Source organism: Thalassophryne amazonica, chromosome 18 (genome assembly GCF_902500255.1).
Source record: "Thalassophryne amazonica chromosome 18, fThaAma1.1, whole genome shotgun sequence".
Classification (NCBI taxonomy): Eukaryota; Metazoa; Chordata; class Actinopteri; order Batrachoidiformes; family Batrachoididae; genus Thalassophryne; species Thalassophryne amazonica.
In genome coordinates, this window is record NC_047120.1 from 46,626,326 (window position 1) to 46,654,288 (window position 27,963).

The window sequence follows — 27,963 nt, forward strand, 5'->3', positions numbered from 1 at the left end:
TGTTATTTTGAACTTAGTTACTGTGGTTGTGGCTGGATGAGGATTAAATAAAAAGGCATGGAGGAGATATCAAATATTGTTTTGTCAGCTGGATGCAACACTCTAAATAGGACACATCACACTGTCGTCCTTGTCCGCTTCTGCTCTCAGATGTCTTCTGTCTGCTTGGCTGTCCTCTAACCAGAAGAGTCAGCATTTATTGAAGCAACTTTAGAAAGCCTAGAGTACACTCCATAGCAATCGCATTGCTTTAACAAAAGTCTTTAAATTGCAAGGTGACACATTTCAAGGATAAAAAGATTTATTTAAAAAAAGAGCACAATAACCAATTTCAAACAGTCTCAAAACAGCTGCCAAACCTCCATACACTGAAATTAAAATGTATTGTTTCCCTTTGTGAGTTGTGACCATGATATACGGAAATCTGAGCTCCTCTCATCCATCTGTGTGATGGAAGAGTTGCCATTTGGTCCAAAGGTGCTTTTTTCCCCCCACTGAGATGACAGCACAGTGTTGCATTTTAACACAAGATACTAAACACAAATGTGCATATAGGCTAATTAAAATATTGACATGATATTGGTGCTTTTGATTTCTGTTAAATAGACAATTAAATAGTACATTGTGATATGTGATATATAGTCTTGAAAAAGTCCACCCTTTGGACCCACTGCAAAATGACAAAAGCCACGTGTCTTTTTTTTTTTTATATATAAACAGGTGGTGAGTCTTCTCATCTGCCAACGCCCAGTCTCTTTGACCATCAATACCATTGGGATGTGATCCAGGCACAGCACTTACATTAATTGAGTAATGCTCCCCTCAGGAAAAGACTCATTAATTTCTCAATACCATCATGTGTTCCCGGACATAGCTGCTGAAAGACTGCAGTCAGCGTGGCATGCGGAATGTGGCTCAAATTTTAGTGCACAAGGAGGATTATGAGAGAGCAAGAACATTTATAACAGTGCAAGACAGTTTTCAGATAAATCAACATCTACAATACAATTCATAGCTGCACAGTGGAGGAGGGGGGAAAGCATTTCATCAAACACAAGTGAACATTATAATTTAGATTAGACCACACCGTTCTGTATTCATTTTGATAAGTGCTGCCTAGTTAACAGGGGGGGGCACACAGCTGCAAAGTCCTACACCAGGTGCTTCCACTTAAGTCCAATAGGCCTTGAGTATGGGCTGGTGTTTATCTCCAAATTCCGTAACACGAAATGGACAAGAATCTAGAACTTCCCCTGGATGGGACACCTGTGTGGTGCAGGTACGTCTCCAGCCAAGGCTGGTATCCATTTAGAGCTGAGTGGACTGAGACAACACAAATGAAGTGCCTTGTCCAAGGACACAGACAGGTAGCATGAGCAGGATTAAAACCCAGGTCTACAGACCGGCAAGCCAACTCCTTATCCAATAAACCACCTGCTTTAAACGTCTACACTTTCAGTTAGCTTCAGTGTTTTGAAGGTGACTGTTTGAAAAAGATCAGTGCTGAACCTGAACAATCTGTACCACAGTCCTAGAAAATGCAGAAGTGTCCGTTTCTTCATCACACAGTGAAGATGCTGGAGGTGAGGGCTGAAGGACTGTGTGCAAATGTGACTCGTAGCTGGTGTCGTGCATCCAGGTGCACGGCCTGTGAAGGATTTCCTTGTCTAGCTCGCAGCTCTGCTCAGCGACCGACAAGGGACCAACTGAAGTAGGGCCCAGCCGTGAGAGCAGAGCACAGTCCCAATCAGATTCTGATGATGAGGGGGAGAGATTGGCCAGGTTTGGGATGAGCGCCGATTCAATGCAAACGGATGAGATTGGGTGCAACACCAGAGGCTGAATATCGGGACTCAAAAATCCATCGTTAAATTTATCTTTATGAGGATCGGAAATCTGCAATGTTGGAGGGAGTGGCCAGAAAGGCACATCTGCAACAGGGCGTTTAACATGAGGTGAAACACAAAATGTTCCCAAAGTCTGCTGTTCTGAACCAAACTTTTCCACAGTGCATGAAGCAGGCTTCTGGACATAAGTATCACTACAGGTTAAATCCTGCTGGGGAGTCTTCTGGTAGTGAATCTGTTCTGCAGCGGATTCATGGTCTGTATGAGAACAGATATTACTTTGGCTGGGGAGCTTACTAAAAAATAAACAAGACTCACTCTTCGGTATAATGTCATTAATCCTTGGTTTTGTGAGAGATTTCTGTAGTAGAGCTGTCCAGTAAGTGCTGTTAGATGCCAAAGACATTTTCCTCCTTTTGTTCTGGCTGTACTCAGGACTGGCAGATCGACAGCGTTTCTTGGGGTTTTGTGAAGTCACTGACAGTCGAGGAAGGGAACGAGATCTACAAGATACCAGCTTGGGACAAACCGATCCACTTTTGGAACTGATGACACCACTGGCACCCAGAGGTCCTTCACGGTTTAATTCATATGCTGATTTTGTTTTCATCAAATCCACTAGGAGGGTTGGGAAGGCAATAGGGCTTGTGACAGCTTGGAGGGCCTGAGACACAATGTCTGCAGTGTGCATTTCAGAAGCGTGTACTTCCAAAGCCTCCTCTGCAGTGTACTGTTGAGGACTGAGGACAGGAAGCTCAGACCAAGAACTGTGCAGCTCCATAATGTGTGAAGGGTAAACTTGAGGACTAAGGACTGGAGGCAGTGAGCAAGGGTCAGGAATGGAGGGACAGACATCATCACAGGGGGAGAGATGTGCTCCCTCAGAATACTGTTCTCCTGAGCAGTGAACGAGTGGTCCAGCATCCAATAACAATAAACCTGGGTTTAGATCCTCAGGTGGGCTGTGGGGTTCCTGGCAGTCTGTAATTGGATTATCTGGCTCAGGGATGGGAAATGGAGAACCTGGAGATGGGCTGACTGTGCCAAAATAAACACCACCCTTATCAGAGCTGGAAACCTTCGCATTGAATGCTTGTATGTGCAGAGCTTGAACAGCGTGCTCAGTCTCAACACCACTGAAAAGCTCCAGTTCACAGAGACCGGTGTCTCGGCTGGACAAAGATGTTGATCTGAGGGTGCAGGGAGAAAGAAGAAGAAGAAAAAAAAAAAGACAAATATGCATATGGACATGAAATAACATTTAAAAATGGCATCACTTTTCAGTCGAGCAAAAAGTGCTAACTACACAATGTCCTGGTACATTACAAAACTCACGTGTTCACTGATTCTTCTGGCTGTTGCAATGGACTAGGGTTGAATCCTGGAAGCATTTCTGCCACAAGTTGGTCCAACACACTGTAGTTGGTGGAATCCAACACAAAGGTACGGTGCTGATCAGACTGCAAGTGCTATAAGTACCATCGGTGACAAAGACCATACCACAGATTTTAAAAAAATAATGTGAACACTCTGGCCAAGAAGCTTCTATGTGTCCAAATCAAATTAGAGTTCTACCTCCTCTAGATTAGTGAAGGACTGATGACAGCATTCACAATAAGATGGATCCTTTTTGCGTCGTCGCCAAGGTGAAGGATTACAACTGAGTAGTGATTGAGATTTGTCCTGTATGCTGCATTCAACCTTATTTCTCCCCCTAATTAAAGAAACAAACAATAAGTAGAAAACTCAAACACTGAAATGCAGTTCATGCATCTGGAAAGTATTCACAGGTCTTAACTTTTTCCACATTTTGTTATGTTTCAGCTTTATTTCAAAATTGATTCAACCAATTTTTTCACCTCAAAATTCTACACACAATACCCCATAATGACAATGTGAAAAAAGTGAGATTTTTGCAAATTTATTCACAAAAAAAATACATGTACCTCAGTATTCACAGCCTTTGCCATGAAGCTCAAAATTGAGGTCAGGGGCATCCTGTTTCCACTAATCCTCGAGATGTTTCTACAACTTAATTGGACTCCATCTGGGATGAATTCAGTTGATTGGACATGATTTGGAAAGGCACACACCTGTCTGCATATAAGGTGCCACAGTAGGAAGTGCATGTCAGAGCACAAACCAAGCCTGAAGTCAAAGGAATTGCCTGTAGACCTCCGAGACAGGATTGTCTTGAGGCACAAATCTGGGGAAGGGTACAGAAACACTTATGCTGCTTTGAAGGTCCCCTCTCAGACCATGAGAAACAAAATTTTCTGGTCTGATGAGACAAAGACTGAATTCTTTGGCATCAATGTCAGGGGTCATGTTTGGAGGAAACCAGGCATCATGCTGTGGGGATATTTTTCAGCAGCAGGAACTGGGAGACTAGTCAGGCTTGAGGGAAAGATGAATGCAGCAATGTACAGAGACATCCTGGATGAAAACCTGCTCCAGAGCGCTCTTAACATCAGACTGGGGTGACAGTTCATCTTTCAGCAGGACAATGACCCTAAGCACACAGCCAAGACATCAAAGGGGTGACTTCAGGACAACTCTGAATGTCCTTGAATGGCCCAGCCAGAGCCCAGACCTGAATCTGATTGAACATCTCTGGAGAGAACTAAAGATGGCTGTGAACTGATGCTCCTCATCGAACCTGAAGGAGCTTGAGAGGTGCTGCTAAGAGGAATGGGCAAAACTGCTTGTGGCATAATAATCAAGAAGACTTTAGTTAGTTGCTGCCAAAGGTGCATCAACAAAGTATTGACAAAAGGGTGTGGGGGGAAAAAAACAAAACAAAACTAAGAAATCACAGGTATGTACATGTGATTTCTTCGTTTCCCGATGCATTGTAACTGTATAGCACAGTGCAACTTGGACACATTTAAACTAACCTGTGTTTACATCCTTCTTGCTTTCCCTCTCTTTCAAGCTGAGGAGGTGACTCAAAAGGGCTGAATCGTCCAGAATAGCAAACGGATGGGAAGGTTGTAGACTGCATATGCAAGGGTTTGTATTTCCTAGAAACATGTATATAAAATACAACTTAAGTTCACAATGCAAAACCTACTGAGCAGCAATTTCATTTTCAGCTAACAATGGAAAAACATGTAGTCTGCACTAACCCACAATGCCCTGAGCAAATGTTGAACACCGTCAAGTGATTATTTTCTGCAGAAGGATTTAACAATGTGCAGTTCAGTGAGATGACTTTTGACCTTCAAGACCCCAAAATAAATAGGCTTCTTGTGGTCACCATGCCTGACACGCACACCACGTTTGGTCACAATCAGGCAAATAGGAAATAAGCTATTGTGCTCACAATCTTTTTAAAAAGTATGCACCAGTGACCTTGACCGTTTGACCCCAAAGACAAAAGGCTCCTTGGAGTCAACATACCTCACAGAAATACTAAGTTTAGTGACAATCAGGTAAATACAACTCATGTAATCTCTGCAAGTTAAATGTCACATGACCGACTCCTCGCATATAGTTTACAAATAATGAATGCTTATAAGTACAATGGTAAGAATGTTATGAAGTGCCAGACTAGCTGAATGAAACATTACATCTTACAGTGATAAAAAATATTCTTTCAATTGTACTAATGCAAAACCACTATTTGTTTTATATGACACCTAAATAGAACTGCATCATTTGAAACCATCGCCTGATCTGATATCTGTCACTGTGTTTAATAAATAAAATTATTTTTTTCCAGACTTATGTTGAACTGCTTTGTGAGCGCATGTGGTCTTTAGAGTATTGGACTTTGTGGTTGCTGCTTGTTTAGGTCCCTTGCCTCCATTTAATATACAATATACTTTTTTCCTTTTACTTGTTTGCTATATTCATTTTAAAGACCTGAATCATATGCATCACAAATCAATTTGTTCTGTTGTATGCAGTAAATAAAATGGCCTTGCACACTGGAATTTTTCAGAAACTTTATCCTTGTTTATCTACGTTATCTGAGTATGCTGTAGTCACCTGATGCTATAAGAGCCCTTCAGGGGGGTGGGGTTCTTTTTGGTACCTCAATCTCAATTTATTTATAAAGCGCTTTAAAATCAATGCCAATGACCAAAGTGTTGTACACAAATAAGAACAAGCAAGTTAAAATACATAAAAAAAAAGTTAAAACAATAAATAATAAAAACCAACATCTCAAGCTGAGTTAAAAGCCAAACAGAAGAAATGGCCTGTTCTGCCATCTTTGATGTGGTGCAGAAACTAATGTCTCACTCACCTGACACTCCAATCTTCTTGCTTGGTGACTTCAATCATGTGTCCTTGGATAAGACTCTCCCCAATATGTATCAGTACGTTACCTGCCCTACCAGGCGGGATAAAACTATCGATCTTTGTTACAGGTCTGTTAAGGAGGCTTATAAGTCTGTGTCCTTGTCTCCTCTTGGATCTGGGGATCACTATTTTGTGCACCTGCTGCCCTACTATAAGTCTCTGCTTAAGAGGGAGAAGGTCTCCACTAGAGAAATTAAGGACTGGAACAGTGATGCAGTGCTATGAATGTACTGATTGGGACATATTTAAAGAAGCATGTGGTGATAACCTGGATGAACTGGCTGATGTGATCTGTTCTTATGTGGTGTATTGTAGGGATATGTTGATTCCTTCTAAAAAAGTGAAAATATATCCTAACAACAAACCCTGGGTCACAAAGTCTGTGAGAATCAGTTTACAATCTAAGAGAGAGGCTCATAGATCTGGGTCAGTCATGGAATTACACAATGCTACTAAAGAAGTGAAAATGGTGCTGGAAAAGGCCAAGAGAAATTATACAGGGAAAATAGAGGAAAAGATGGCAAATAAAAATCTTGGATCTGCTTGGTCGTGTATGAAAACGATAGCTGGGCTTCAGGAGCCCAAGTCCAGATCCATCACCTTGTTGAAGAACTATCAGACAGATGTTGAATTTGCAAATGCTCTGAATACTTTTTACACAAGGTTTGATATCTCAGATCACAGTTCAGAGATTAAGGAAATAAAGCATAAAGTGAAAGACAGTCAGCACTTTTTTATTTCTCAAAAAGAGGTAGAAAAATCTTTTTGTGTCCTCAAACCAAAAAGTCAGGGCCCTGATAATGTTTGCAGTCGCCTCTTAAAAAAAACTGTGCTAAAGAGCTGAGTCTTATTTTCCAATTTATTTTTAATATGTCTCTGGAAATGCAAACTGTGCCAAATGTGTGGAAAGATGCTGTTGTCCCTGCCACCAAAAATTGTACTCCAAAGGTTCTAAATGACTTTAGGCCTATAGCTCTGATGTCCATTGTCATGAAAACCTTTGAGAAATTGGTGAGAACTGAAATTATTAATCAAGTAGGTGCTAACTTGGACCCTATGCAATTTGCCTATAGGTCAAATAGAGGGGTCGAGGATGCCACAGTCACTTTAATGAACTTACTTTTCAGACACCTTGGAGGGAAAGGTGCACATGCCAGACTTTTATTCATTGACTTTTCTTCTGCTTTTAACACAATTCAGCCCCACATTTTAGCCTCAAGACTTTTAGAACATTTTAATCTAAGTTGCAATCTTGTGGGCTGGATTCTGAGCTTCCTCACTAACAGGACACAAAAAGTTAGAGTAAATGGGGTCTTGTCTAATCAGACCCAGTCCTCCACCGGGACACCACAAGGTAGTGCTATCTCTCCACTTTTGTATATTTTATACACTGATCTCTGCAGAAGTTGGAGGGATAGGAGGACTATTCTTAAGTATGCAGATGACACTGTTATTGTCAGCTTGCTACAGGACAATGAGGTTTGCCACGGTCCTGTTGTTGATGATTTCTTGGATTGGTGTGAGAAGTCTTTTCTACAGATGAATGTATTGAAGACTAAAGATATGGTCATTGACTTTAGGAAGGGTTCCCACAAACATGGAGCAACTCTCCTAAAAGGTCAGGCTGTAGAAACTGTGAGCACCTATAAATATCTGGGTACTGTTATTGATGACAAACTCACTTTTGAGTCAAATTGTGAAGTGGTGTGTAAAAAAGGTCACCAGCGCTTGTTCTGTCTTAGAAAACTGGCATCCTTTCACATTGACAAATCACTGCTAATGTTTTATCGTCGTTATATCGAATCTGTTTTATTTTTTTGTTTGGCGTCATGGTTTGGAAATTTGTCAGTTAAAAACAAAAACAGTCTGAATCAGATTGTAAAATGGGCGAGCAAAATCACTGGAGGAGAGTCTCAGCTGTATCCAACCTCTCTGTAGATGAGGCAGGTCCAGAGATTGGTTGAGGCAGTTCTAAAGGACGCCTCACATCCTCTTTTTGATCAGTTTGAACTGCTCCCTTCAGGACGGAGGTATAAAGCTCCTTTCTGCAGAACTAAGCGCTACAAGAGCACTTTTATTCCTGCTGCTATTAGTGTTCTTAACAGATGACTTTGAATGTATATTTAATTAATTTATCTGCTATTTTGCATTGAGATGGCACACGCTTTGTGACTTTCTTCTGGGTGCCATGCTATTGGCCTGTACTTGCACTGTTCATTGTATTTTTATATTTATTATATTTATGGTATTTTTTAAATCGGTATTTATGTGTTATGTGATTGTTATGAATGGAGTGACTCACTGCCAAACCAAATTTACCTTTTGGTACAAATAAAGTAACCTTGACGGTGTTTTAAGAGAGGATTTAAAAGCAGAGAGAGAATCAGCCTGCCTGATGTGCAAAGGAAGATCATTCCACAGTTTTGGGGCAGCGACTGAAAAAGCATGGCCACCTCTTCGCTTCCTCTTTGACTTTGGGATAACTAACAGTAACAGATCAGCTGACCCGAGTGAGCATGAAGGGATGTATAAATGGAGCAGGTCAGACAGATATGGTGGGGCAGAGCCACAAAGACATTTAAAAGCAAATAAAAGAATTTTAAAATCAATTCTAAAATGATCTGGAAGCCAATGAAGTGAGGCCAAAATCGGTGTAATGTGTACTTGTATCAGGCCACTCTGTTTCTCTTCTAGCATGCTGTATAGCCAGGCTCATATTAGAACCTATGTAGTGCATTATGTTCTCATTTGCCATAGCCTGAGATCCAGTTCTTCAAACTTGTATTTAACAGCAAGGCAATAATCAGCTGTTTCAGATTTCATGGGTTCAATTTCTCTAAGCATGGGATTAAAGTCTTTTGCCAAAGCACTTCAGTTAATTGAACTGAGAAGAAAATGAGAGGCCCTTCTTTCAAATTGAGCTCCCCTGCAAAAGAAGCAGCAGAGCTTGCAAAGTCTCACCAAACAGAAATTGTACCCCATCAAGCTCTGGGCTCCTGGAGAGCAACTGCACAGGGGGGGGGGGGGGGGGTCGTCACATTACATGATGAAACTCCGTAACAAGTTCAATTAAGACAATTATCCAGAGTGAAACACAAACCTCTAGATCTAGCACCCAGTGGGGTAGTAATGGCAAATCGAGACATGCTGCTGCTAGCATTTGTTGTTTCAGTCACTCATTGCTCCAACTGCAAAAATGGATTTTATTTCATTCAAAATAATCATCATAAAAATTTATAAGGTTTATACACTTTTTTTTTTACTGTGCCTAATCATTTTTCATTCTATACATATATATTACGGACATGATTCACAGCACCATCCAAGAGGTCACAATCTTTAAGCATTTTAAGGCTAACAGAGGAGCAAGAAGTGCTTTAGGAGTTGATGAAGAACGAACAAGAGTGCACAGTTTCAGTTACATTCACATTCTATTCCCGTTCTACACAGGACATACACAGACTGCACTGAAAGAAGAATGAAACTCACCTGCTCAAGTCTTCAACTTTAAGGTAAGGTGGCCTCAATGCTGTAGCTGTGGACCAAGGGAAACCACATTTTGAGGAGGAGCAAAATTGACTAACTTGAATACTTTGAAATACAAACAGTACTGTGTGGAAATAAAGGCATGCGCAACATAAACTAACCTTTCACAACACGACTGCTTTGCTGTTTGGCACTAGTCCTCTACATTTAAAAAGAAAGCAAAGTTAAGAAAGAGGAAAATAGTTATTAAACAACAAAAGGAGATGTATGCTATAAAACCAATTACATTTCTTTTGTATGTTAATTACATATTAAGTGATGTTTTATTTCTATCAGTGCATCCTGTAAGTATCAAAACACCTTTTGCTTTTCCATTAGTCAACGAAGATTTCCTTTTAAGAACTATAATTTAGAAATCCTACCTTTTAGATATCTGGTAAAGTTAAAAGACATTGGACCAAACATCATACCTCTGCTTTCTTTTGTTTAGTGTTGAAAGTCTCTCGTACCAACTGTTTCAAATACACAAAGACATCTTTTACTGCATTAAGGAAAAATAGAGTAGAGAATAGAGTTAAAACCAATTACATCCTTACAATTCTTTCTCTGAAGGCTCAGTGTCAATCATACAAAATAAAATGTAACGTGGTGCCATCTACTGTGATCAGAGGATCACTGCATTCCAGCTGTGAACATGCCACCGAGTTACATCTACCACACAGATGACAAACATCGGGATAAATTTGGGATAATTTAGACTTTGACAAATGCAGCCTGTGTACTGCCTTAAATTGAACAAGGGAAAGTCTTGCACAAGATGATGTACAAATTCTGTCAAGTGCCTTATCCCAGAAACCACCCCCAAACTTCAGACCCAACTCTTGCTCCCAATTACAGATAGTTTTATTGACTGGATGATTGTTCATTGAAACAACAATATTATATATCTGCAATATAAGAGCTTTCTTATGGGAAACAAGTTCAAAGAGGTCCTCCTAAAAATGTTTTTGGGGCTGAATAGTAAAATACTAAATGCACAATGTCTAATGTGAAAAAAAAAAAAATGATATGAGGGCAAGCCATATAAGAGAGACAGTAAAATTAAGAAATATCCTTAAAACGATCACGGAAACGATTAATACAGTATCTAAGGAGGAGGGAGGAAAGAGGCGATTCTTACATAATGTGCCAAGAGCAGAAGCAGAAACATTTGAAGTGAAGCTGAAATTGATACAATATTTTATGAGAGCCAAGTACAACAGGATTATCTGTGTACTGAAATAGGGAAACAGGCAGGGAGAGAGGTAGATAAACATGATTGAGCTTCTAATTGACAATTCTGGTGGTGAAGCAAGCACCTCCATTCCAAAAACAGAGCCAGGGAGGTGGGAGGGGAAACAAACAAACAAACACAAAAAAAAAACAAAAAAAACAACAGAAGGGCAGACCTTCAATAGCTTCTGGTAAACCCAATCCAAACATTCTGATGTCTGCTGCATCCCTCCAGGTCTGCCATCTTAGATTTTATCCTCTCATCTTTTCAGAGTGCAGAGTACTCAGCCATGAGCTGGACCAAAGGTTGATTAAAATCAGTGTGCGCGGATTCAAGAGAATTAATGCATCAAGCATGGTCACACACTGCAGATTGGACACTATGCAGATTGGATAACAAACTTTCAAAAGAAGGCTTAAAGTCCAAAAACAGCGCAGCTCTGTGGTCTTCCGGCAGAAGGCTAATCTCCGCCATAGTTACAGTTGCAGCAAGCGGCAAAGTTTCTCTGTCTCGTTCGGACTTACTCTGAGACTTGGACATTTTTTAGATGGTCAAAAAGGGGTAAGTATGAAAAATAAAAATAAAACTGGAATTCCAAACAAAACGTGTGAGGTTTACAAGGCATAAAAATGAAAAGTGCAGCAGAGCGAGCTAAATAGGAGTCTACTCTCTAAACGCCATACCGGAAGTCCCCAGACCTTACAATTTTAACACAAATTCCACTGCATGTACCATTACATTCATCAAAAGGATACCGTCTGCATACAAAATCTTCACTCCCCACAACTGGGCATTGGTCAGTACACTGTTCTTCTGCAATCGATCCTGTAAAGAACCATGAATAGGATTAGACAGAAAGCATATGTTAAACTCAATCTTGGATAAGCGGTTGAAGGTAGGTGTGTGTATGTTAACAAGCCTATAAACACCCACAAAAAAACTAATTCAAACCCAGAGACATGCAAAATAAGCCTTACTGGTGTTGCAGTGTCTTACATTGTTGCGAATGGCCTTTTCCAGCAGAGCCTTCCCCCGACTAACACATGCCTACAGTGAAAAATACAACAAAAGGTCCCTGGTTCAAAATTCCAGCCTGTGCAAAATGTATGCATAGTATATTTATTAATTATGACAAGGTTTGGTCTTATATGAAACACAGCAGCAGCAGATGGCTTGTCTTAATGTGTGTCAAAATTGATTTCAATAGCAACCACTTTTTTCCAGTTTAAAAAAAAAAGCGTTATCCACCCCTCTAGTTTCCATGTTTAGACCATTCTAACTACTAATGCATCGTTAAAATCACATTTTTAAATTCATATTTTTCCTGCAAAACATACCTCTCAGTGCTCATAATGACATAATTAGTTTGATCCTCTTGAGATGCTCATAATATTAGACTTCTTTGGGGATGTAACATGCAAATATAAGTTATGACCACACTACTAAGATTGCCACCTTTTTAAACACCATGTAGTGCCATTTATATGATTTAACCCTTACTCTTAATCATTCATAGTATTCTAATATTTTTTATGTATACAATTAATTGGGTGCACAATCAGAACAGAAGATCATTACCACTGATCCAGGCATGACTGCTCGCTGTTTATCGCTGCAGCTGAGGGCATGCTCCTGCTTGATGGGACAATGAACTTTTATACTTTTCGCCTTTGCCTCTGCTTTAGGAGCTACACACTTCTGGCCTTCATGGCTCCCAGTCACAACAAAACTCACATCCTTGTGTAGGAAACTCTCAACTTTCTGCAGAAGAAGAAAACAGACTCAGTTTGAAGAATTTGACATATGAAATATAAGGTTTGCACAACGACTTCAGAAAAACATAGGATTTATACTTATTTTGTTTTGACCAACATAACTGTAATAGGCAGAGCTATTTGTTTTTGTTTTTTGAGGGGCAGGGGGTCAAAGCATTTGTCCATTTTGTGGTTAATTTTTCCAGCCAAATAAATGCTGAGTCAAAACAGCTGTCAAACATGGTTGCAGTTTCAAGTTTTTCCGCTAATTGTTTATGAACTCGTGTTAGGCTACAGCTCTGCACCCTCGGTCCCCACAAGTAAGGACGTTAATCTGACCATAATTAAGAGTCAGTAGTCTTTTGTGCACAAATTATGTGATTCATGATGTGAGCCATGATTTCACACAAAACTTAAAACTTACACCTCCAAGAACGGACACGGCCTCCGAAAGCAGGGCTGCCAAGTTGTTCTTTACATCATCCAGGTAGAAGGTCTTCCCCTCCAGCTTCCTCCCCCCATGACACAAAGGGCCCAGAAGGCCTCGGTCCTCAGGACTCTGCTGCTGCAGCATGGTCCCAAAAACGAGGACAACACCAGAAGCCTCCGTAAAGACAATAAAAAAAAAAAAAAATCGGTATCGATTCAAGTAAAAAATAAATACATACACACACTAAGGCATTTCGAAATTTGGATGGACAAATTTGACATTTGAATGGACGTGTGATTTTCGGAACACAATGATAAAATCAGAGACTGTAGATAAAACTCATAACAAGATCATAACAGAAAATAAGTTACTGGATGATAAGTTTCCATGTTTTGCCAAGCTGACTTTACACTAATGAAACAACTTTAAAAAAGTCAGACTTTAGCTAGCTAAACAGGAAGGCCCAAGTTAGCTAACACTAAGTGTTATCTTAACACTAGTACAAACACGCTTACAATTAAGCCTAATTGTGTGCTGATATAACTTGTGAACAAAAATTAAGTTAACTTACTATTTGTTATCGTGCTGAAGGAAACCTGACGAAAACATTCGGCAAACAGCGAACCAAAATAAAGCAACCGCCGCTTTTTTTAAAAAAACACTGGCGGAGAAGCGAACGTGCACGACGTCACATCCGCTGTGACGTCAAGGCACATCCCGAAAACTAGATAAATCGCTCACAAAAAAATCACGTTGAAGTAATAATAATAATAATAATATTATAAATATAATAAATCACGCTCTATATGAAACGTTACCGTTCCAGCCATAGACTATCTATCTATTTGGATTCTCTTCTCCGTCACCTATTTCAACAAAACAATTAAAAATAAATTTGCACATTCCTGTACATCTTACTATTGCACGGGCTCAACAAAGCGAATTTCTTGTGTGCGAACACGTACCTGAATCTGATAAAAAGTAAAACTGACTTTCTGGGAAGAATTGACATACATGAGAATGATGTACACAGAACGGTTAACGGAACAGATCAGCCAAAAATAAATAAATGCGTAAATAAATCAAAGTGAAATTTAAAAAAAAACCTGTATCAACAGAATCCATTTTTATTGCAAGCACAAAAAAATACAAATACAATTATTCCTTTATTTAAAACAGTTAAAAAATATTAAAAACATGCATGTTTGAACAATACAAGTCCAAAGGATGAAACACTGGCATAGAGCAAGTACAATTTGCATAAAATAAATGAATTTTTATTACAAGTAAGAATAATCATTAAAAACGCATTCATGGCATAAACATCAATCAAAAAACATAGTTAAAAAAATAAATTTTAACATGCTGAGAAGTTAGATAACTATGGGTTGAATATAAAATTTAGACATATTTTTAAATACTTCAACATACAGTAAACCCAACCTGAGTTCAGTGGGTAGAATGAGCTGTCTGAGAAAGGGACAAATCCTGTTCTTGTCTTTTTGTCAAACTGCACGATTCTTCCACGGTGTGGTGTTCATTTGCAGCCTGGTCTGCAGGGGGCGCTCAGGGGGTAGAAATCATCCAACTGGATTACACTCACTGCAAAAGCATTCACCCGACTAAAAAACTGGTATGGTGTCATCCCACACAACAAAAGATACTGTTAAACATTTGCAACAAAACACTGAAACCATCACCTGAAAACTTTGCATTTTCCTCTGGCTGAAAAAGAGACAATGTTGCTGAAAGCTTTAACCCCTGAATGTGAATAAAATAGTCAGACAGCAAGACTCTTCTTATCAGTCCAAAGTGATGAGCACATTGTAAAACAATGTCGTAAATTATAACTTTCACACCGTTAGAAACAGGTTGCTGACAGTTGGCAAAGGCACCTTAGGTTGCAGCATGGCAGCTTTTTTGCATATCTGCAAAGAATCAAAGACACAGCACCCATATCTTCTAGGGAAAAAACAAGATTGTTTCCAGATTAATTTCACTGTACTTAAAAAAACAAAAAACAAACACTGCAGCCAGCGGCAACACATTTCTTCAAGCAACAGTCAAGCAAAGCTGCAAACACAAATGATGGCACCATTTAAAAATTTACCTCATCTTCAAAGGGTTTTTCTAACACGTTGCCGTTTATATATCAGTGTCAGGTTTGCACTGTTGTAACAATGTCATGTTCCCACAACTTAATACTTCGATTGAAACCGTAAAGTAAAAGCGTTTTCTAGCTCTCTGTGCTGCAACACAAGATAAACACGAGTAAAACCAGAGAAAACAGAAAATAAAGTACTAAAATAAAGCTCATCCTGGCACCAATAAGAAAAAGTAAATTCTCTTACGCTGTATAAAATATAGTGATGAACATATCCACACACACTTGTGTTTTGTATTTTAAAATGAATACCACAGTTTTTTACTGTGTACTTTTAATGGTCTGAAAGCTACTTAAAATAATATATCATTAAGATTATAAAAAAAAAAATACTGTAGCGTGCAGGCTTTGTAAACAATATGAATTTCAGATCCAGTCAGAACCTTTTAACTTTCCATATTTGCTGCTGCTGCTGTTGCTGCTGCCTCTGTCAGCGTCTGGTTTGCTCGAAGCGTGTTTGGAGGCCGGATGATGCCTTTCCTCATGCTCAGGTTTGTTGTGGTTATGGCTGTGGCTCTGCTGCTGGCTGTAGGTCTGATTTTCACCCTCGGGCCTTTTCTGCGGTTGACATGCGTCTTTAAGGAGCCCGCTGCGGCCGTCTCTCAACCCTGCTCTGCGCAGGTTGTCGTCAGTGTTGGGGTACTGCTGGCGCTCTTCTTGGGTGATATTCACATGGTTCTGCTGGCACGCCATCTTAGCATTGGTGAGATCGCTAATGTGCAGCGGCTGCTCGTGGTGGCCTGTAGACACCATGAGAGGTTTGACAGCAATGTTGTACCCTGGTGGAGCTGATGGTGCATTCCAAGAAAAAGAGTAGCTGCCATAATCTTCAGCGCTCAGTCCCGCCTCGTTAATGGCATCCTGCCTCTTCGTCAGACCAAACAGCTCATCTTCGGGGAGCTGCACCTGGCGGGAGTGGACTATCTCGTAGATGGTGCCGATACCCAGGTGGAGCATCTCCCATATGTTGAGTGCCAGACACAGCAAGGACACCGTGTACATGATGAGCAGGAAGATGGTCTTCTCAGTGGGCCGTGATATAAAGCAGTCCACACTGTGTGGACAAGGCGTGTCTGAGCACATATAGATGGCAGGCACCTTAAATCCATAAAGGACATACTGCCCAAATAAGAAAGCCACCTCCAGCACAGAGCGAGCCAAGAGTTGAAGGACATAAATGCGCATCAGCCCATCCTCTCTGATACGCTGGCGCCCATCGTGGCGTGATTTGACTTTGAGGAGTCCATCATCACTGCTTCCTTTCATCACTCCACCTTCATTGTTGTCCCGCTCTGTAATTTCATAGATCATTGGGTCTTCCTCTTGGTCATCCTCAGCCTCTTCAATGCCCCGATGCTGCCTCCTGCCTGCAACACAGTGTCTCCTGGCGTTCCTGTGAGGCAAACCACTCCTCTCCCCGCTCTGCTCCTCCGCTCTGGCAATTTTGTTGACAGCATAGCCCAGGTACATCAGTGAAGGTGTGGCCACCAGAATGATTTGGAAGACCCAGAAGCGGACATGTGAGAGCGGCGCGAAGGCATCATAGCACACATTCTCACAGCCCGGCTGGCCTGAGTTGCAGACAAACTTGCTTTGCTCATCGTAGTAGATGGACTCACCTCCTACAGCCGTCAGTACAATGCGGAAAACAATGAGGACGGTGAGCCAGATCTTTCCCACAAATGTGGAATGATTGTGGATTTCTTCCAGCAGGCGGGTCAGGAAACTCCAACTCATGGTGGCAACAGAGAAAGCAAACTTCAGCGAAATGTTGCTACTCTTCTGTGTAGAGAGCAGAAAGGAAGCACATTTTAGCAATCAATAGTCATTCATTCAGTCACACCATGTCCAGTCATACAGCAAGGTTAGTGCTTGAGCTGACTGTGTCATCTGCAATGATTAATCCAGTGGTCTCCAAACTATTCCAGAAAGGGCCGAGAGGGTGCAGGTTTTCTTTGCAGCCACTGACTCCAGCAGGTGATTTCACTGATGAACTCATCCTAACTGTTCAAAGGGATGTTAATCAGTGAAATCACCTGCTGAAGTCAGTGGCTGCAAAGAAAACCTGCACCCTCTCGGCCCTTTCTGGAATAGTTTGGAGACCACTGGATTAATCTATTATTCTAATCCAATTACATTTGTTCCGCAAATCTGATTTCAGACCATACAATAACAAGTAGACGGTGGCAAAATATTTGACCATGCCCTGACCGCATTGCTGCACAGGTGTCAATAATGGTGATATCAGCTGAGAGCAAGAGAAACTGGTGCTGCGACGACGAAGCTAAAATGAGTGGATTTAAGATACCGAAAGTACTGATGTGGATTTTGATACGGAATTACTCAATACAATTGACAAGATGGAGAAATCTGTGGATCTGCTCACAGAATTGCCATTTTGGCATGAAGACGCTGTTGCTACGGTAAGCTTCGCCGACCGAATTACTTACAGAAAAATAAACCGTGCAAATGATGGAAATGGATTAGAATCAGAATAACCCCCTTGTGTCTGATGATTTGCGGACGTTAATGCTGGATTACGGTTGCAAATATCCGTTTTAATTTGCGACCGTAAATTCCAGCATTAATGTCCACAAATCATCAGACACAACAGGCTTATTCCCTAATTATTCAACTATTTAGTTAATTTTGAGCAATTAAAAAAATCCAAATTCACTGATTTCTGCTTCTTTAGCAGAAAATGCTATCTGATTAAAATGACTAGTTTCTTCACTCCTACCAGACAGTAAACTGAATATCTCTGAATTGTGGACAATATGAGAAATTTGAAGGCATCATTTTGGGCTTTGGAAAACACTGATCAATGATTTTCTTCATTTTCAGATATTTTATGGACCAAACAATTGATAAATTGAGAAAATACTTGATCAGTAATTGATTATAAAAATAATTACCTCCGCCAAGGAGGGTATGTTTTCGGTCGCGTTTGTTTGTCTGTCTGTTTGTCAGCAGGATAACTCAAAAAGTTTTGAATGGATTTTGATGAAATTTTGTGGAGTGGTTGGAAATGACAAGAGGAACAAGTGATTAAATTTTAGTGGTGATCCGGATCACGATCCAGATCCCGATGCTAACGCCTTAGCATGTCTATGGCATTTTTAATGTTAAAAGTTAGCATTAAGCAGTTGCAGCTGTCATCACGTTCGGGTGCATTTGTTTTCAAATTGTAATATTTCTTAAATTTATTTTTGTTTATATATTAATAATGTAATGATTATTATATACAATTTTAGAGAAAGAGACAAAAAGAAATAGATCACTGTGCCAAGGAGGGAATCGCTTTAGGGTCAGTGACTCTATGGCCTTGTTTAGAGAAGTGTTTCATAAATGTTAAAAAATTCATATATTTGCAGTTTAGTTGAATAATAAATTGAATTTTGTCTCTTATTTGTTTTTGTCTATAAGCACATGCAATATCAATATCAGTGCTCAGATGACAGTAGCTTCTGGGAAAGGTGCAAGTTGCAATAAACTGTGATGCCAAGCGCTAAGGATACATGCTATCCAGTCAACAGCAGATGAAACTTTTTTTACTACTGAGCAAACATCATTGTTAGACTTTTTTTAGGTTCACTGATTCCACGGCGTGTAGATGTTATGGCGTCAGTGACCCCATGGCCTTGGTGGAGGTTTGCACTCTTTGAGTGCTTCTAGTTCTTAGTTGCAGCCCTAGTTAATATAATGATGCAGTAAGGGTTGATGGCCTGGAAGAGACTAGACGAGTTCTAAGTTTAGCTGTCTGAGCTTTGAGTTTAATTCACAATATGGCAATTTAGCGGTTTAAAGAAAAACATGATGTAGTTGCTGCCCACGACAATAAGGGGGTTGTTAAGTATTTTCAGACAAAACTGTAAAGTACTAAATGACAAGATGTATCTGATGTTCAAAACATGAGAAGTGTACCCTGTCAATGAGGGGCTTGTTCCTGTTGGAAGTAGAAGGACAGGCCTTTCATTGAAACCGACTCAGTGGAGATCAACATTGTCAAATAGGCAAGAGGCTAAGGTAAGCACCTAACTGTATAATTGGTTGTTTCAAAAAAGTTTCTTTACATTTAGTGAGTAAATCTATACACATTTACCTCCATAGACATCCTCTCCATGCCACCAGACACCTGTAATCAGATTTTGGCCTATTAAGTGGTGACAAGATGTTACAGTGTGCGTTATCTTGTCCCATACAATTACACTGTGTAGCTATGCCTATGATGGTGTTTGCATTGTAAATCCATACAGTTTTTGTCCATAGCAAAAAGATGTACTCATAATCATCCAAATATAATCCTTCATTTGAATAACCAGTGGTGTTGAATAAAATCTTTTTTATGACTTAAATGGTTTTTAAAAAATCAAAAGAACTATACCTTTAAAAGAAAGCTTTGATTTACTTTCAGCTTTGGTCTTAGAGCAGCTCTACTATTAGTCCAAATTAGAATATCTAGCAAAGAGACATGTGATTTCCACAAGGCTTGGCCACATAAAAGGTCACATGGATTGTACTACTGCAGAGCCTCCACATTACATAAACTAAAAGGTACTTTTATAAGAACATATACTGTGAAATCCACACACACATAATAGCAGAGCAACATTTAATGATTTCATCCCACTGAAAAATTTCCTTCAACAACACTTGTCTAATCCAAAGTACACCAACTCTGGGCCCCGCTGCTACCAACCTCAGAATTAATAAGCTTCCTCTGATAAATTGGACTTCTGGCTATCTCATGAACAAACACAAGCTTTGTAAAACCGCACATCTGTGTTGTGTAACGTCCTGTTTGGAGACCTTGGAGCAGAGGTACCATCACCAAAATACAAAATTCCAAGATTACAAAAACCAAGAACAGTCCTTCATTGTTGTTCCTCAATGTACAGTGCATCAGGAAAGTATGCACATTTTGTTACAGCCTTATTCCAAAATGGATGGAAATTTTTATTTTTTCTTCAAAATTCTACACAAAATAAAACATAATGACAATGTGAAAAAAGGGGTTTTTTTCATCATTTTTATAAATCTATTAAAAAATTAAAAAACTAATCAATCAGATGTACCTAAGTATTCACAGCTTTTGCCATGAAGCTCAAAATTGAGCTCAGGTGCATCTTGTTTCTACCGATCATCCTTGAAATGTTTGTACAGCTTAACTGGAGTCAACCTGGGGTAAATTCAGTTGATTGGACTTGATTTGGAAAGGCACACACCTGTCTACATATAAGGTCACACGGGTGACAGTGCATGTCAGAGCACAAATCCAGCATGAAGTCAAAGGAACTGCCCGTAAACCTCAGAGACAGGACTGTTTCGAGGCACACGTCTGGGGAAGGGTCTTCCGAGAGCTGGCAGCCCCTCTAACCTGAGCAATCAGGGTAGAAGGGCCTTAGTCACGGAGGTGACCAAGAACCCGATGGTTACTCTTGTCAGAGCTCCAGCATTCCTCTGTGGACAGAGGAGAACCTTGCAGAAGGACAACCATCTCTGCAGCAATCCACCAATCAGGCCTGTATAGTAGAGTGGCCAGATGGAAGCCAGTCCTTAATAAAAGGTACAAGACATCCTGCCTGGAGTTTGCTAAAAGACACCTGAAGGACTCTCAGACCATGAGAAACAAAATTTTCTGGTCTGATGAGACAAAGATTGAATTCTTTGGCGTCAATGTCAGGGGTCATGTTTGGAAGAAACAAGGCATCATGCTGTGGGGATGTTTTTCAGCAGCAAGAACTGGGAGACTAGTCAGGCTTGAGGGAATGGACAAAACTGCCCAAAGATAGGTGCACCAAGTTTGTGGCATCATATTCAAGAAGCCTTGAGGCTTTAATTGCTTCCAAAGGTGCATCACTAAAGTACTGGGCAAAGGGTGTGAATATTTATGACATATGACTTTTAATAAATTTGCAAAAAAAAAAAAAAAAAAAAAAATGAAATTTTCATGTTGTCATTATCGGGTGTTGTAAGTAGAATTTTGAGGGAAAAAAGTTATTTACTCCATTTTGGAATAAGGCTGTAATATAACAAAATGTGGAATAAGCAAAGCACTATGAATACTTTCCGGATGCACTGTAGCCAAAGGCATTCCAAATAAATTTGTACATTGGGCCATTATGAATTTTCAATATATGTCACTCATGTCAGCCATTTTTCAAAGTGAAAATTGGAAAAATGGTCCAATCATACTGAAAAATAAACCACATTATTTGTTTGATCATAAAGATTCCAAAAAGGTATAATTTGGAATATCTAGGACTGAATGTTATGGAGTTATAGGGTAAAAACAGCAAAAATGGTGACAAAGGTCAATTTCAGTTTTCAATACGACTGGAGCATTTTTCAATTTTCATTTTATAAAATTCCTGCCATGGGTGACATATTAAAAATTGACAATGGACCAATATCCAATTTTATTTGAAATACCTTTGTCTACATGTGTACCAAATTCTATGCTTTTATCACAAAATGCATAATTGTTATGGAAATTTTAGCAAAGCTGCAACACTAATAATAATAATAATAATAATAATAATAATAACAATAAATCCCTGCAGCAATCCTACATATTTCCAGCAGATGTACATGTGATTTCTTAGTTTTTATTTTTTCATAAATGTGCAAAAATTAAAAAAGAAAAATTCATGTTGTCATTATGGTGTGTTGTGAGTAGGATTTTGAGGGGAAAAATGAATTTACTCCATTTTGGAATAAGGCCGTAATGTGGAAAAAGTGAAGTGCTGTGAATACTTTCCGGATGCACCGTGTGAGCCACCAAGCCCTGTGGCAGAATGTCATTCCCACGAGTCAGGTCTGCGGAGGAGGATGGGATGGAAGTAAAAAACACAGGGCATGATGTGTGGTTCTCCCACTCTCTTTCTCTCGTTCACATTTATGATAAGATAATAATCCCTTCTACTGTATAGGTTATAACTGGGCTGACTTTGATAGGTGGGTCCCCTGTTGAATGCAATTCGTGAAGCAACAGCTGTTGTTCTATGCATGTCAAAATACCCAAACCGATTGCACTGTGCACATACAAATGTTGTGTATCAATCTGTTAATCTTTACTGCGCTCATGTAAACAATGTGCGCAAATTCACTGATCAAAACTATTCCTATCTGACTGGGTTCCAACTGGAAACCTTCATGTAAATGTAGCTAATGAGGTGGTATACTTCATTTTCCCCAGATGTTTCCAAGCTTCAGACCAGCAGCCTCCAGCTTCCTACAGTGCCAGTAAAACAAGTATTTGAAGGTTGCAACTTAAAAGCGCATGCAGCATCATACATGCGTGTTTAGGACGACTGCAAGCTGTAAAAGTGAAGGTCTGCGGTTTCCTTCAAAGTAGTTAACGTGATACTCCACCCAAATTGTACATTTTGAGTATGAAGTGCTCACTGGGTGTCGACTTAAAGATGGTTGTAAACAATTTGGAGTTTGCCGAAGGTGCACTTTTAAACAATAGATGGCATGGTTGAGTGGGTTTGATATAAATGTAGCACAACACATTTGGAGAACGTAAAGAGGAAAGAGAGATTACATTAATAACCGGTCGCCCTGACTGTGGTGTTTTGTTTTTCCTTGGATTTGGTACCTGGGAGTCAAACGGTTAACAAAAGCAGGAATTCAAACCATGGAACGAGCTAGAGGCAGGTTTATTAGGATGGCCAATCTGGGCACACGAGGACTGAATCAGAAATACAGAGCAATACCAGCAATGGGCAGATTACATCTCTTTAAATTCATCATGGAGGCACAACCCTTCATGACCACATTTCATAAAAGGCACCAGTGTAACATGTTAAGTTAAACATACAATTAACCTAAGACTAAGCTTTGCCCATCACTGTATCTACTCTTGTGGATGTTGAGCCCAGAGGGTGTTCTCGGGTCACTTTGTGAGCCATCTATTCAAAGCTGTCAGACCACATTGATTCAGAATGTACTATATGACTTCAGCCAGCCTTCCTCATGGCAAAAAATATAATTTGACAATCTGTAATAGCCAATACTACTACACCAGTGTTTCCCCTGGAAATCTTAAAAAATAAAATAAAATACCCCAAAAACCCCAAACCGTGAAGTGCGTAGCGCAGAAATACATGAGGGGCTCATAAATGCAAAAGCATCTATTTTGTTGGACATATGTATGTGGGTGGGTAAGGTGCTCTGGGTAGTTTGGGTTTAGCTGTTTTCACTTTTTTTTTTCTCAGCAGCACTTCTCCTGCTTTCCACAAAGTCGGCATCAGTGAGGATTTGACTGTGTGTTGACATTGATGCTGAAGTTCTTTAGTGATGCTTTGAGACAGTCCTACAAACTCTCTGTCTGCCCTCCAACAGTCCACTTTTCCCTTCTGAGCTCATCGCAGAACACTTGCTTTGGGCTGACGTGTCCAGCCCATCTCACTTGTGCCTTTTGCTAAAGGGTGAAGACGCTGGGGTTGTTGGCTTGCTGGAGCATCTCAGTGTCAGGGATCTTGTCCTGCCATCAGATGTGCATGATGCTGCAGATGTATCTCATGTGGAAGTGGCAAAGTTGCCTCGCACGTTTTCGATAAGGCGACCAGGTCTCAGAGGTGTACAGTAGGGTTGTGAGCAGGTATATCACATAACAAAATGGCATGAGCATATTAAAGAATAACCAGAGACTACTGCCACTCAGTATCAGCATCACTAAGCTCCCCACCACCAACTACATTGGTGCAAACAATATATTTCATTCATTCATTTATTTTCTGCTGCTTGTCTGGGTTGAGGTGGCAGTAGAACAAGCAGCTCATCCTACACTTCGCCATCCTTGATCAACTTCTCGATGTCATCCTTGGAGATCCTGAGGCGTTTCCAAGCCACCTGGAAAATATAATCCCTTTGGTGTGTCCTGGGTCTTCCCTGGGGTCTATTTCCAGTTGAATGTGCCTAGATGATCTCCCTAGCAAGGTGCAGGAGGCATCTTCACCAGATGCCTGAACCTCCTGGCTGCTTTCTATGCAAAGAAGCAGTGGCTCCAAGTCCCTCGTGGATACCAGCATGCAAGCCCAGACACTCAATAGAGGAATCTTAATTCCACTGACTGTATCTGGTAAATCAAGAGTTTTACTTTCTGGCTCAGTTCTTCTTTCACCATAACTTGTTTTCCCATATGGACACTTTATTTTGCTGTGAATAAGCAATGCAGAAACACACTGATTGTTGGAAATAGTCCCATTACATAGTGTGCTCAGCAAAGGGCACTCCAAGGGCATTGCAGACAATGCTGTTAAGCATGATTGGGATCCCCATTGCCCCGTGGTCAACATTAACTATAAGAGACAGAAGCAATGTGACAGCTGGTGTTCATTTTCAGTCAGAGTGAGTGTTTTAGTCACAAAAGACAAGTGGTCACTATGCCACCAGGTAGGCAGAGCCAAAATAGCCAGGCAGTCTATTTCATGCAAATGCTGAGTGATGCAACACTGCGACTACCAATTCTGAAGGCAGCGTGATGATAGTGAGTCACATGTTGGCAGGCTGTCATAAGGGTTTTATAAAATATTAGGAATCACTGCAATTTTTTCTTCAGACATGTCAGTATTGTGTACTTTTTCTTCCCTAATATCGGTATAAGCCCATAAAATTCTGTGTTGGTTGGGCTCTACAAATTAGTCCATAAATAGTGTGGACAAGAGATATACAACAACTCTTGCTTAACCAATTATCTAATATTTAGAGTTTTTCATAGGTACAAACAAAATACACAATTAGCCCAGACCAGCAGTAGGACGTGTGCAAACAGTGTTGTCATTCAAAATTGTTTTCAGTAACTGATTGAATATTTCATTACTTTGAAGCAGTTTTAGAAAATCCTGCATAAATTACAAGTCATAATTCTGCTGACATTAAAACTACATTTATATGCTATTTTCAAGTGAATTGTGTTCTTACCAGGCTTTGGTTTGTACTTCCTGTCTTCCTTGTTCTCCTGACCAGAACTGAAATGATTGTCCAACCCCATGTGTCTGCAAAATGAAAAGAAATAACACACACACACACACACACACACACACACACACACACACACACACACACACACACACACACACACACACACACACACACACACACACACACACACACACACACACACACACACACACACACAAAACACGTTTAATGAAATTTGGACAAAAGACCTGTTAAGAGATCAAATGCTCATATATGTTATGCATATTTTGGCCTAATAATTCTGCATAGCTGCCATTGCTTACAAACAAAAGAGAGGGGCACTAATGCTGCTGTGTCTTTGGTTCTTTTTGTGTTGTTGATGTTGGGTTTTTTTGTGGATAGCAAAACTCAACAAGACATTTGCAAATCAGGATCAAATTTTATGGAGGCAGTTCCTTTTATAAAGCAACATATTCTCATGAATATGTTCTCATATTCTCGTGCATAATCCAACAGCTAGCCATGCGCAACTGCTTACTGCATTTTGCAATAAGCACTCATAATATAGGTTTAGGTTTAAAACAAAAAATTTAGGGTTGGAATAACAATTTGATTTCTTCTTTGACATTTGAGATAGGTTTCTTGTTTTCTCTTCTTGGGCTTACGATGTCACAAAGATCTGATGCGTATAAAGGAATTTTGACTGTCCACTGTCTGGTGTCTGCAATAAGAAAACTAAATCTTGTTCAGCATTTCACTGCTAAAAAAAAACAATGTGTGCTACAACTTAAAATATTAACAGCTTGCACCGAAAGCAATAGTTACTTCAGCAGCACAACCAACCCTTTTAATCTAAAGATCATACCAGGCTAGAAGTCTCATGAGTTTACCTATACTCCCAAATTAACTAGTGATCTGTGAGCAAGCCCACAAAATGATGCGCCCCACCAAAGCTGTTGCTTGCAAGTATTACATCAGTGGTAGTAAAGCTTTTGTGATGGCATACCTGAATTAAACAGATGGTCACCTTCTGTATTGAACAGCACAACAGTTTCATTATCCCGTGGACCGCTGCAGGAGCAAGGTATTGTAATCACTCCTGCATATGTGTTGATGTGTCTGAACAAAATAACAATAATTAAAAAAAAAAACTGGGTGGCTGGCTGGATTTTCACCAAATGTGATGGAAATGTTTCTTGGGTACGTGTCTCCAGATGGTTAATAACTGCAACAGACTGGTCAAAGGTCAAGGTCACGATCAAGCAAAATATAGCCCAAAAGAGATGTTTACCATAATATCTACAATAATATCTGCACTAACAGTGTGGTTACAAATTTGATCAAAAGCTCATATTGATCAGTAAAATATTTTTGATCAGCTGTTACAAATGACTTCATGATGAAGTCATATATAGTTAAAAAAAAACTCATTCCTCTACAATATCTGGTCCCTAAAAGCTCACTGTATGCACTGCTGACAATAAATATTCATGCTTCATAATATAAGCTTATGTCTTTATGAAGAGCATGTAGGGTATCTGGACCTCTGATGTCTTTAATTTATTGATAAATATGACATGGGGGGTTGGGGGAGCAACAAAATCCAATGATCTCCTCTTGAAGACACCAGACTGGAATTATTTTCCTTCATGCACATCTTCATACACTCAAAAAATGGCTCATTGGATGAACTCAATTCAATTATGTGCAGGATTTCCATCTAATAAATATATGTAGTCCCAACTAAATTAAATTCCATTATCTTGCATGGATGTATTTTATTTGAGTTGGGGCTACATATGTTTTTTAGGTAAAATCCTGCTCATAATTGAATTGAGTTCATCCAATACATCAGTTTTTGAGTGTACAATGTGCAACCATAAGTTTCATAAAAATCCACCATCCTATTTAGGAGCCACAAAGTTAAAACCATATGATTCAGCAAATGAAAACAAAAGTCTAATTATCTTCCCATGAGACATTTTTTTTTTAAACTTTAGCTAAGACTAACACAATTTAATTGAATATCAATCCAGTGTAAGTGTTCTATGTATCATTAAGCAAATATTCAAAAGCTTATGAGTGAGCACAATTTCACCTTTAACCTTACAATTAGCTAAGTGAATCATCACAGCTACAAATCATTTTAGACACTTTGTAGAAGCCAACACATTAAGATGTTCTAGTAGATTTTTGTGGCCACATTGTCAGGCAATAAAAGCACATTTTCTCAATCTCCTGTCGGTCTTTGTCGCTTTTGCTACAACACTTTTTCCAGCTGGAACACTTTGCTAGCAGCAGCTCACCTGCGGCTAAACATCATCGCCTCCGCCAGCGGCGAACTTTGGTCCAGAAGAAGAAACAATAAAATCTTCATCGCAGAAGTAGTCAGTGAATTTTAGCTAATTCGTCAAAAAAATCACTTGGGGGAGAAAAAAAATGCTCCCAAATTTTTCGTGAGTGAAGTTTGTCATGAAGCCGACTTTTTGTTGTTTGTTTTTCTCCAGAGGAGCGCAGAGGAGCTTCTAGGAAAGGAGACTCAAAGGAAAGTGAAGCTGCGGCGAGGAGGAGAGGACGGAGGAAGGAGGAGGAGACATACTGACAGATAAAGACAGGAAGAGAGACATTGTTCTCAAAGGGGAAAAAACAGCTTTAATAAATACCAAAATACAGGGGTGTATTTAACGGAGGAGGCCATACACTCAGTAATAAGCCTGTTCAGTAGAGGTGGGCGGATCGATCCTAATATCTATAATATCGATACCAACGAG

At 39.8% G+C, this 27,963-nt stretch overlaps 2 protein-coding genes across 4 annotated transcripts; both read right to left on the reverse strand.

Moving 5' to 3' along the window:
• On the reverse strand, nt 1-27,761 carry LOC117531030 (gap junction gamma-1 protein-like). Of its 3 annotated transcripts, XR_004566504.1 has the most exons (5): nt 27,498-27,761; nt 25,193-25,271; nt 15,535-16,629; nt 11,830-11,833; nt 1-12 (listed from the first exon to the last, which is right to left on the reverse strand). XR_004566504.1 is itself a non-coding variant. In XM_034194035.1 (2 exons), the coding sequence occupies exon 2, from the start codon at nt 16,997-16,999 to the stop codon at nt 15,629-15,631; it is 1,371 nt and encodes a 456-aa protein (XP_034049926.1). In that variant the 5' UTR covers nt 17,000-17,044; nt 25,193-25,264; the 3' UTR covers nt 14,346-15,628. The 3 variants fall into 3 exon arrangements, 1 of the variants encoding a protein (XP_034049926.1); XR_004566503.1 differs by lacking the exon at nt 27,498-27,761 and having other exon boundaries at nt 15,535-17,044; nt 25,193-25,264; XM_034194035.1 differs by lacking the exons at nt 1-12; nt 11,830-11,833; nt 27,498-27,761 and having other exon boundaries at nt 14,346-17,044; nt 25,193-25,264.
• Nucleotides 716-13,797, reverse strand: dbf4b (DBF4 zinc finger B). The gene is made up of 12 exons (XM_034194022.1): nt 13,670-13,797; nt 13,093-13,272; nt 12,493-12,675; nt 11,911-11,961; nt 11,670-11,739; nt 10,112-10,176; nt 9,803-9,842; nt 9,645-9,690; nt 4,745-4,870; nt 3,423-3,561; nt 3,183-3,316; nt 716-3,037 (listed from the first exon to the last, which is right to left on the reverse strand). The coding sequence occupies exons 2-12, from the start codon at nt 13,240-13,242 to the stop codon at nt 1,498-1,500; spliced, it is 2,544 nt and encodes an 847-aa protein (XP_034049913.1). The 5' UTR covers nt 13,243-13,272; nt 13,670-13,797; the 3' UTR covers nt 716-1,497.
• Nucleotides 27,762-27,963: the final 202 nt, after the last annotated feature.

Coding starts and splice junctions, on each gene's coding strand:
- dbf4b (XM_034194022.1), bottom strand. CDS start 13,242: ATGCTGCAGCAGCAGAGTCCTGAGGACCGAGGCCTTCTGGGCCCTTTG. Junction 11,962..12,492: donor CAGTCATGCCTGGATCAGTG/GTAATGATCTTC, acceptor TTTTCACTGTAG/GCATGTGTTAGTCGGGGGAA. Junction 9,843..10,111: donor CTAAACAAAAGAAAGCAGAG/GTATGATGTTTG, acceptor TTTTAAATGTAG/AGGACTAGTGCCAAACAGCA.
- LOC117531030 (XM_034194035.1), bottom strand. CDS start 16,999: ATGAGTTGGAGTTTCCTGACCCGCCTGCTGGAAGAAATCCACAATCAT.